The sequence below is a fragment of the Salvelinus sp. IW2-2015 genome, unplaced genomic scaffold (assembly GCF_002910315.2).
Source record: "Salvelinus sp. IW2-2015 unplaced genomic scaffold, ASM291031v2 Un_scaffold4399, whole genome shotgun sequence".
NCBI classification, from domain to species: Eukaryota; Metazoa; Chordata; class Actinopteri; order Salmoniformes; family Salmonidae; genus Salvelinus; species Salvelinus sp. IW2-2015.
The window spans coordinates 1-11,889 of record NW_019945669.1 but is presented as its reverse complement, the minus strand read 5'-3'; the positions used below and the strand labels follow the sequence as shown (position 1 = coordinate 11,889).

The window sequence follows — 11,889 nt, the reverse complement described above, 5'->3', positions numbered from 1 at the left end:
TAGGTCCTCATCACTGAATCTCTTCCTGAAGTACTCCTCCTTCTGTGGGTCATTGAACCCTCGTACCTCTGTTACCTGGTCCACACACCCTGAAGGGATCTTATTGGCTGCTGCAGGTCGGGAAGTTATCCAGAGGAGAGCAGAGGGAAGCAGATTCCCTTGATGAGATTTGTCAGCGCAGACATCCACTGAGGTTGACTTGTGACGTCACAACAGATCTTGTTCTTCTGGAAGTCCAGGGGCAGTCGGCACTCATCCAGACCATCAAAGATGAACAGAACTTTGTACTTGTCGTAGTTGGAGATTCCTGATTGTTTGGTTTCCATTGAGAAGTGATTAAGAAGTTCAATGAAAGTGTGTTTGCCCTCTTTCATCAAATTCAGCTCCCGGAAAGGGAATGAAAATACAAATCGGACATCCTGATTCGCTTTTCCTTCAGCCCAGTCCAGAATGAACTTCTGCCACAGAGACTGTTTTTCCAATGCCAGCGCACTCCTTTGTCAGCACAGTCTGAAAGGTTTGTCTTGTCCAGTTAAGGGTTTGAACTAGAATGTCTTACATTGATTGCATCTCGGTCTTGTTGTTTCCATGGTTGTTGTCACAATCATGTCCTACGCTCATGTTCATTAGTTGCCCTCTCCTGTTCCACCCTCTGTGAGTGAGCTCTGTGTAGATCCTACTTGAGAAGTTGTTGGGTTGTTCCTTGTTTAGCGATCCCCTCAATAAACATTCAAACTTCTTCTTTCAGATTAGATTTGATCTCACGTTGCAAATCAACAGCAAGCCTCATAACTGAATGAAAGAGAATAACACAGAGGATATTAATATCAATATCAAATCAAATTTTATGTTGTCACAATACAATGGTTAGCAGAATGTTTAATGCCGAGTTATAGCGAAATGGCTTGTGCTTTAGTCCGACAATTGCAGTAAAATCAACAAGTAATCTAACCTAACAATTCCAGCAACTACACCTTATAACACACAGAGTGTAAAGGGGATACAGAATATGTAATAAAGATATTGAATGGAGTGATGGATACAGAACTGGCATAGGCAAGATGCAGTTAGATGGTATAGAGTCAAGTATATAACATCATGAGATGAGTACATGTGTCAGAGTGTACGGATAACAAGTGTTCTGTGTTACCTGTGTGTTTTCTTTCCTCCCTTCTCCCCTACTCACAGTGAGCCATCAATCATTCCCCAATCAGTCATCAATTAGTCGCTAGATCAGAAGACCCTGCTGCTCCTTTTCGCTTACCCAATCACAGTCCTTCCTTGGTTTAAAAAACCTCTGTCATATTGTTTTCTCACCAGTTCAAAAGTCTCTTTGTAACACTGCCTTCTGCTCTGTAGGTCGGCGTGGTATGGTTTGCAGCTACAATTCACTGTTCCCCACCTGTGAGTATTGTTTTGGATTGTTGTTTGAGTGTTTGTTTGATGGTGGGAAAGGGGGTAAACAGAAAGTTGCCTTGGGGCGTACCACTACCCGTAGGTAACCTTTGTTATAAAACACTAGTAGACTGGGCGACCCACCCCCTGCTATTTTTTGGGTTTAGTTAGCTATTTGTGACGTAGGCTAGTCTAGCTTAGGGTTGTTTTGAAATTATTATTATTTCATTTCTTGGGTCCCGCTCAGCCCCTTTTTCTGCTCCCCCATTACCGTGTGTTTTTAAATAAACATTTGTGTTTGACGGTAATTAAAGTTGTTGTGTTATTGGTTCCTCACTGTTACGTTTTCACTACTATAAATTTGCATGAGTTGTGTTACGGTCCCACTACCATCCCTAGACTGTCGGGCCAAAAGGGATCGTTACATAAGCGGTATGTAAACATTATATTAAGTGGCACTGTTTAAAGTGGCTAGTGATACATTTTTACATAATTTCCATCAATTCCCATTATTAAAGTGGGCTGGAGTTGAGTCAGTATGTTGGCGGGCGGCCACTAAATGTTAGTGGTGGCTGTTTAACAGTCTGCTTGGCCTTGTAGATAGAGCTGTTTTTCAGTCTCTCGGTCCCTGCTTTGATGCACCTGTACTGACCTCGCCTTCTGGATGATAGCGGGGTGAACAGGCAGTGGCTCGGGTGGTTGTTGTCCTTGATGAACTTTATGGCCTTCCTGTGACATCGGGTGGGTAGGTGTCCTGGCAGGGCAGGTAGTTTGCCCCCGTGATGCTTTGTGCAGACCTCACTACCCTCTGGAGAGCCTTACGGTTGTGGGCAGAGCAATTGCCATACCAGGCGGTGATACAGCCCAACAGGAATGCTCTCGATTGTGCATCTGTAGAAGTTTTTGTGCTTTTGGTGACAAGCCGAATTTCTTCAGCCTCCTGAGGTTGAAGAGGCGCTGCTGCGCCTCTCACACACGCTGTCTGTGTGGGTGGACCAATTCAGTTTGTCGTGATGTGTACACCGAGGAACTTAACTTTCCACTTCTCCACTACTGTCCCGTCGATGTGGATAGGGGGGTGCTCCCTCTGCTGTTTCCTGAAGTCCACAATCATCTCCTTTGTTTTGTTCAACGTTGAGTGTGAGGTTATTTTCCTGACCACAACACTCGAGGGCCCTCACCTTCTCCCTGTAGGCCGTCTCGTCGTTGTTGGTAATCAAGCCTACCACTGTAGTGCCGTCCGCAACTTGATGATTTGAGTTGGAGGCGTGCATGGCCACGCAGTCGTAAGTCGTAATATTACGTCTGTTTTAAATGCCTACAGTATTGTAGGACTGTTTTAAGTTTTACATTAGAATTATTTATTCTCATAACTGGGACTGTGTATAAATGTGTAAATGTTTTTTATAATGCGTTACAGACTGGGGTGACTGATTCATTATTATTGGTATTATTTGATGGTATTATTAATGTTGTCTCTCTCTCTCTAAATGAATCACCACAACCACATCCCTGCTGCTACTTGATGAGGTCACTAGGTGTTGTGTGTCAGGCTTCTACAATATCATTGAGTTACACAGCTACTTTAGCTGTACTTTTAGCTACAGCTTTTAAATGTTATAAAACAGCATTCAACATGAGGCAGACAGATCTTACATTTCTCCAGTGTGTCAGCAAGCTCCTTCTGGTTCATTTTCCTCAGGACGTGCAGTTGTGATCTTCAGACCCCCCTGTCTGGCACTGCTCTCCTGCTCTCATCTTCCAGCATCCACCACTTCCTTATCCTGCTTCTGTACTCTCAAAGCCTTCTGGGAGTTCTGGACTAAGAATCCTCTTGAACATCTTCAGCTCGTTCTTCACAAATGTCATAATTTTCTCTTCAAGCAACTGAAATAAATCAAGAAATAAGTTAGCAAGAGACAAAATGCTTTCTCATTAACACATTAATGAATGATTACAGATCGACTTTACTTGAGGTAAACAAAAACAAATGTACATAACAGACCACATACACTGAATATGGAGTCCAGGTCTGTTTGATGACTCTGGGAAGACTGACCACTGAGAATCTCTGACTCTGATCTCTCCTGTTGGTTTCTGTGGACAAAACATGAGATTACATCTCCTCATCCAGGGAGTGCACACACACACACACACACACACACACACACACACACACACAACAACTTTATTTTGTTGTAGTCTCTGTTATTGGTAATGGTGAGAGGTTAGCATGTTTTGTTGTAGTCTCTGTTATTGGTAATGGTGAGAGGTTAGAATGTTTTGTTGTAGCCTCTGTTATTGGTAATAGTGAGAGGTTAGCATGTTTTGTTGTAGCCTCTGTTATTGGTAATGGTGAGAGGTTAGCATGTTTTGTTGTAGCCTCTGTTTGAGAGGTTAGCATGTTTTGTTGTAGCCTCTGTTATTGGTAATGGTGAGAGGTTAGCATGTTTTGTTGTAGCCTCTGTTTGAGAGTTGAGCATGTTTTGTTGTAGCTTAAAACTTTCTGACATGTAATTTTTCATAATCATGGCATTATTAATTTAGGTTAATTTGGTAATAGTAGTAGTGTTTAGAAACATGTAACATTTACTAAGAAAGAACATTTTGCCAGTCATCATCCACCATTCAGATACTATTGGGAAAAACACAACCCAAAACACAACCAAAACAAACTGCAAATGCAACCAATGAGTTTGGAAGCAAATACTACACTTTTGACTACTTTAATACACTATGAGTTAATTATAACTATAAGTAAATTGATCAGAATACTTATGACTTCAAATTATCAAAGTATGGTGGGACTAGATACATAAAGTGCTTTCATTTCTATTTCTAAATGCTAGTTAATCTACTCAAATATTTGTACTATACATTTTTCTATCTACAGGCAATACTTTGATCATTTGTCATTTCTAATAATGAAACATCCATTTATGAATAGATATGGCAGGTTTGTATCTAAACATGTATCTAAACATTTTGAAAAAATATACTGCCACTATTTTCACCACCAAAGAATAGCAGTGTGGTTTTAATATGATTTGACTCTTTGCAGGCTGTCAGGCTGTCTAGTCACAGAGGAAGGCTGTGCTTCTCTGGTCTCAGCTCTGAGGTCAAACCCCTCACACCTGAGAGAGCTGGACCTGAGCTACAATCACCCAGGAGACTCAGGAGTCAGACTGCTCTCTGCTGGACTGGAGGATCCACACTGCAGACTGGAGAAACTCAAGTATGTAGAGGGTTTATGTCAATGTTCATATCAGACATGTTTGACTTATCAGGCTAGTTAAGACAAACATTCTTACCACCACTTGGACAAAGTTCTATGTTACTGTGTGTGGTGTGTGGGTTTGTCCTGTGTGTGTGTGTGTCCTGTGTGTCCAGTGTGAAACACACTAGACTCATACACACACACCCATGACACACACAGACACACACATGCACACTGTGAAACATACACAAGACACACAAACAGGACACACACACCCTGGACTTACACACACTGGACTCACAAACATTCTTCCCGTGTGTGTGTCCTGTGTGTGTGTGTGTGTGTGTGTGTGTGTTTGCGTGTGTGTGTGGTGTGTTGTGTGTGTTGTTGTGTGCGTGAGTCCTGTGTGGTGTGTGTGTGTGTCCTTTGTGTGTGTCGTGTGCGTTGTGTTCCTGTGTGCGTGTGTCCTGTGTGAGTGTGTCCTGTGTGTGTGTCGGTGTGTTCGTGTGTGTGTCCTGTGTGTGTGTGTCCAGTGTGTGTCCTGTGGAACACATACTAGACAACACCACAACACACAGCAACATACACCACTGATGGGTTATCCCTCAATGACTGTCTGTTCTTCTGCTTACCGCTACAGTGTGGAACATGGTGGAGAGAACACAATGAAACCTGGGATTAGAAAATGTGAGTGTTGACTGCTGTGAAGAATATGACTAAGAATAAGTCTTAATTCAAGTTAAGTCAAAGACCACCATCATTACTGACTTGGTCATATTAAATATCAGCTGTAGTTCTACAGAAGCAGAAATCAGGGACACCAACGTTTACAAAGAGTTGATTTAACAATGTGTGTGTGTGTGTGTGGCGTATTCCCTTTTACATAAGAAATGTGTGTTTGCGGTCATGAACGCATACAGGCGTGTGTGTGTATGTGTGATTAATGGGAATAAGTGTGTTTTATATTACCATACAGTATAACATATGATCATTCAACAAGTCTCAAGATACCTTAACTTCTCCTTTTGATACCTAGAAACATCTACATTAAATGAATTAGTGAAAAGTGAGTTAACAATCTAATGTGAATGATGATGATTTCTAATATTGTATCTGGTTTCATCCATCAGATGTCTGTGATCTCACACTGGACCCAAACACAGTATACATGCGCCTCTCTCTGTCTGAGAAGAACAAAAAGGTGACACATATGGGAACGTGTCAGCCGTATCCTGATCACCCAGAGAGATTTATGGAATGTGGAGAGGTGCTGTGTAGAGAGAGTCTGACTGGCCGCTGTTACTGGGAGGTAGAGTGGAGTGGGAGAGGAGAGGAAGAGTGGAAAGGGAGAAGGGTTGATATAGGAGTGACATATAAAGGAATCAGCAGGAGAGGAGGGGGTCTTGACTGTTGGCTTGGATACAATGACAAGTCCTGGAGTCTGCGCTGCTCTGACAACAGTTACTCTGCCTGGCACAATAATAATTCCACTACCATATACGTCCCCTCCTCCAGCTCCCACAGAGTAGGAGTGTTTCTGGACTGGCCAGCCGATACGCTGTCCTTCTATAGAGTCTCCTCTGACGCACTGACCCACCTGTACACATTCCACACCACATTCACTGAACCCCTCTATCCAGGGTTTCATCTTTGGGGTTATGGCGCCTCAGCGTCCCTTTGTCAGGTGAATCTGAGTAACAATGACCTGAAGCATTCAGGAGTGAAGCTGCTCTCTGCTGGACTGGAGCTGGAGACTCTGAGGTCAGTATTCCTGTAGTTGGTCAACAAGTGATAACTTTTTGTATATATTTCAATTTATATTCAATCTTTTTTCCATTTTTAAATTACATATACCTTCATGTGACCGGCCTCACACAATGTGACATGGATCCGCAATTTTTTTTAGACGTTATAGCCAGAACCTCCATCAGCAGCTAGCCATCAGAAGCTAACCAGCTAATTTGCTACTAGCTATTTAGTCATTGTTGGCCGCTTACCTTCTGAACAGACACCAGACTTACTTTTTTTGAGTGGATAATACTTGCCAGCCTGCCAGTATCAGACTGTTTTCTCCACTACAACTCCGGATTCCTGCCGTAAACCCTGCACCATTACTCCTGATCATCACAGCTAGCTAGCTGCCACCGAGTGACCCAGCCCCGAAGTTAGACCTGAGCCAGGCCCACCTCCCTGCCTACTATGTGATCACTCGGCTACTCAGCCYATGCCTCCCGGACGCTACCCCAACACGGCTCGAATCCACTACTCCACCGGCTCTGCCGTAAGCTCTGGACCTTTACATCCGATCATCGCTGCTAGCTGGCTGCTTACGAGTGGCTATAGTGGCTAACGCCCCCCTTGCACCAAGCTAGCACCAGTTAGCCACGAGCCAGGCGCATCTCCCAGCTAGCAAATTAAATTACTACAACTGCAATACCTCTTTCGCCATCTGGCCTGGACCCTTTGTCAACAGAGCGCCCCACCGTACCACCACGACTGGTCCGACGCCGTAACTCCATCCGCTGTGCCCTCAACGGCCTTTGCCGGACGTCGGAGCAGACACTTCTACCCCGGTCTGCTAACTTTAAACGCCGTGTCTCCGCGTGCTAGCGTAGTAACGACTACCTAGCGGCTTCCTGTTTCATCTATTGCTGTTCACTGGACCCTATGATCACTTTGGCTACACAGCTGATGCCTGCTGGACTGTTCATTAATCACGGTACTCCATTTTGTTTATTTTTGTTTCTGTTGGCCCCAGCCTCAAACTCAGTCTCTGTGTGTAGTTAACCGACCCTCTCTGCCCATTCATCACCATTTTACCTGTTGTTGTTGTCTTAGCTGATTAGCTGTTGTTGTCTTACCCGTTGTTGTCTTAGCTAGCTCTCCCAATCAACACCTGTGATTGCTTTATGCCTCGCTTTATGTCTCTCTCAAATGCCAATATGCCTTATACGCTGTTGTTTAGAATAGTTATCATTTTTTTMGGTTTACTGCTTAGCCCCTAGTCCCACTCAACATGCCTCAGATAGCTCCTTTGTCCCACCTCCTACACATGCGGTGACCTCACCCAGCATAACTAGCCCGTCCAGAGATGTAACCTCTCTTATCATCACTCACAGCTGCCCACTGCACTGAGGCTAGGTAACACTGTCACCACCGATAAATCCACAATAATTGAGAATTTCAATAAGCTTTCCTCCTGGCTACCCCAGCCCCGGCCAACAGCTACTCACCCCCCGCAGCTACTTTCCCAAGCCTCCCCAGCTTCTCCTTTGCCCAAATCCAGATAGCAGATGTTCTGAAAGAGCTGCAAGACCTGGAAAAACATACAAATCAACTGGGCTAGACAATCTGGACCCTCTCTTTCTAAAATATGAAGAGGGAATTTATCGAACAAAACGACCATTTATTGTGTAGCTGGGACCCATTGGATTGCCAACAGAGGAAGATCTTCAAAAGTAAGTGATTTATTTTATCGCTATTTCTGACTTTCGTGACTTCTCTGCTTGGTTGGAAAATGTTTGTATGCTTTTGTAAGCGGGGCGCTGTCCTGAGATAATCGCATGGTATGCTTTCGCCGTAAAGCCTTTATGAAATCTGACAAAGCGGCTGATTAACAAGAAGTTAATATTTTAACGGATGTATAACACTTGTATTTTCATGAATGTTTATTACTATTTTTGTAATTTGAATTTGGTGCTCTGCAATTTCACTGTATGTTGTCGAGGTGGGTCGCTAGTGGCACGCCGAGCCTAAAGAGGTTTTAACTAACCTCCAAACGAGCTTCAATGCCATAAAACACTCCTTCCGTGGTCTCCAACAGCTCTTAAATGCTAGTAAAACCAAATGCATGCTTTTCAACCGTTCGCTGAACGCACCCGCCCGCCTAGCATCACTACTCTGGACGGTTCTGACTTAGAATATGTGGACAACTACAAATACCTAGGTGTCTGACTAGACTGTAAACACTCCTTCCAGACTCATATTAAACATCTCCAATCCAAAATTACATCTAGAATTGGCTTTCGATTTCGCAACAAAGCCTCCTTCACTCACGCCGCGAAACATACCCTGGTAAAACTGACTATCCTACCGATCCTCGACTTTGGCGATGTCATTTACAAAATAGCTTCCAATACTCTACTCAGCAAAATGGATGTAGTCTTTCACAGTGCCATCCGTTTTGTCACCAAAGGCCCCTATACCACCCACCTCTGTGACCTGTGTGCTCTAGTCGGCTGGACCTCGCTACATATTCGTTGCTTATGCTGCCATCTATTGGAATTATGTAGCAACTGCAGTACTACTGAATAATGTTTAATTCCTTACTAAGGTAGTAATTTACTCAGAATTGCAAAATAAAACATTTTTCTAGTTCATTTTACCACTTACAACCATAAAATAACCATTTATAGCATAACAAACAATGAAACTGACATCAACCAAAAACACCATACATTTAGTTCATTCTTTTTTTTWAAACTATTTATTTAGATGGGTGACATTTTCTACCAAAGTAACAGCCCTGTAGACAAAGAAGAGCTCTCCAGTAGGTACCAAAACATTCAAAGGCCATTTTCTCAAACGTGAGGTTACAAGTTWATCAACGTTCAAAGCATAATTACTTTCCCATTGTTCCTCAACTGTAGTTTATGATATACCATTTTCTAGCTCTGAGTCTTTTAATTTTATCCGATGTAAAAAACACAATTTCAAATTTTGCTACATGAGACCGAATCGAACCTTTCGGTCACATTTGAGAGTGAGGRAGATATATAGCATTTATCAAAAATACATGATTATTTGTCCCTCTGAAATGAAACCATCAAGTGATAGATTTTAAACAAATACATGTATGTTATTGAACAACCTCATGCCATGAATAGATAATAAAAAACACACCAATCTCTTTCCAAATGTCTTTTTAATCAGGGTAAGGTGACCGAAAACATGACCGAATACAAATAGAGTAGCTATTCCCTCCGCAAGGCAATCAAACAAGCTAAGAGTCAGTATAGAGACAAAGTAGAGTCACAATTCAACGGCTCAGACACGAGAGGTATGTGGCAGAGTCTACAGTCAATCACGGACTAACAAAAAGAAACCAGCCCCGTCGCGGACCACGATGTCCTAGACTCCAGACAGACTAAACAACTTCTTTTGCTGCTTTGAGGACAATACAAGTGCCAACGACATGGCCCGCTACCAACCTGCAGGCTCTCCTTCACCAGCAGCCAACGTGAGTAAAGTTTTAAACGTGTTAACCTCGCAAGGCTGCCAGCCAACGGCATCCCAGCCGCGTCTCAGAGCATGCGCAGACCAGCTGGCTGGTGTGGTTTAAGGACATATTCAATCAATCCTATCCAGTCTGCTGTTCCCATGCTTCAAAGAAGGGCCACCATTGTTCCTGTTCCCAAGAAAGCTAAGGTAAACTGAGCTAATGACTACGCCCCGTAGCACTCACTTCCGTCATCATGAATTGCTTTGAGAGACTAGTCAAGGACCACATCACCTCCACCCTACCTGACACCTAACCCCACTCCAATTTGCTTACCACCCCAATAGTCCACAGACAAAGCAATTGCAACCTCTGCACACTGCCCTAACCCATCTGGACAAGAGGAATACCCCTAATGTGAAAATGCTGTTCATCAAGTACAGCTCAGCATTTAACACATAATCCCCCTCCAAACTCGTCATCAAGCTGAAGGCCCTGGGTCTTGACCTGCCTGTGCAACTGGGTACTGGACTTTCCTGACGGGGCCGCCCCGAGGTGGTGGGTAGAAGGATACAGCATTCCCCCGCCTGACCTCAACAATGGGCGCCTCACAAGGTGCGTTCTCAGCCCTCTCCTGTAATCCCGTTCACCAGTACCGTGCGTGGCCATGACGCCTCCAACCAATCATAAGTTTCAGACGAACACTAAAGGTGGTAAGGTTTGACATACCAAAACGATGAAGCGGCCTACACGGGAGGAGGTGAGGGCCCTCAGAGTGTGGTGTCAGGAAAAATAACTCAAACTCACACGTCAACAAAACAAAGAGATGATTGTGGACTTTTCAAGGAAACACAAAGAGGGAGCACCCCTATCCACATCGACGGTTCGACAGTAGTGGAGAACGGTGGAAAGTTTTAAGTTCCGTCGGTGTACATCATCACAGGACAAACTGAAACTGGTCCATCCCAGCCAAAACAGCGTTGTGAAACGAAGCGCACTCGCCTCTTCAGACCTCAGGAAAGGCTAAAATTCGGCTTGTCCACCGAAAACAAGCTCACAAAACCTTCTTACAGATGCACAATGAGATGAATATCGCTGTCGGGCTGTATCACCCCTGGGTACGGCAAACCTGCTCCGCCCCACTAACCGTAGGCTCTTCCAGAGGGTAGTGAGGTCTGCAAACGCATTCACCCGGGGCGGGGGAGAAACCTACGGCCTGCCAGGAACTACCACGCAGATGTCACAAGGGAAGCGGCCACATAAAGATATCAAGGCAGACACCACCCAGAGCCACTGCCTGGTTCACCCCGCATCACCAGAAGGCGAGGTCAGTACAAGGTGACATCAAAGCAGGGACCGAGAGACTGAAAATACAGCTCTATCTCAAGGTCATCAAGACTGTAAACCAGCCATCACTAACAGTGAAGTGGGTGATGCCAAACATACAGACTCAATCTCTAGCCCACTTTAATACTCAAAATTGGATGTATCAAATGTATCATAGTCCACTTTAAAGTATGCCACTTTTTATAATGTTTAATACCTTACATTTACTATCTCGTATGTCTAATATCTGTCTCTGTCCAATCCTAACTGACGGTGTCAAACTCATTCCACCGGGGGGCCGAGTGGCTTGCGGGTTTTCGCTCCTCCTTGTACTTGATTGGACTGAATTAACATCACTAATTAGTTAGGAAGCTCCCCCACACCTGGTTGTCTAGGAGCTTTATTGAAAGGAAAAACCAAAAACCTGCAGAACACTAAGGGCCCTCCGTGGAATGAGTTTGACACCCCTGACTCTACTGCATCTTGGCCCTTATGCCAATTCGGACCATCGCTTCATCCATAATATATTTTTATTTACTAATTCTTATTCATGTCCTTTACACGGGTGTGTATTAGACTTTTATACATTAGGTAGTTGTTGTGGAAATGTTAGATTACTTGTCAGATATTACGCAACGGTCGGAACTAGAAGCACAAGATTTGCTAACTCCATTAACATCCTGCAACCATTGTGTATTGACAATAAACATTTTGTTGATTTTGATTTAAACAA

General features: G+C 43.8%; 1 protein-coding gene across 1 annotated transcript in view; it reads left to right on the top strand.

Moving 5' to 3' along the window:
* The window catches only part of LOC112077231 (stonustoxin subunit beta-like), a 25,600-nt gene extending 19,196 nt beyond the window's left edge, over positions 1 to 6,404 (top strand). Inside the window, exons 3-4 of the mRNA XM_024143788.2 lie at positions 5,253 to 5,299; positions 5,743 to 6,404. Coding sequence (XP_023999556.2) covers positions 5,253 to 5,299; positions 5,743 to 6,389 — 694 coding nt within the window. The 3' untranslated portion in view covers positions 6,390 to 6,404. The remainder of the gene's footprint in view (positions 1 to 5,252; positions 5,300 to 5,742) is intronic.
* The last annotated feature ends 5,485 nt before the right edge of the window (positions 6,405 to 11,889 follow it).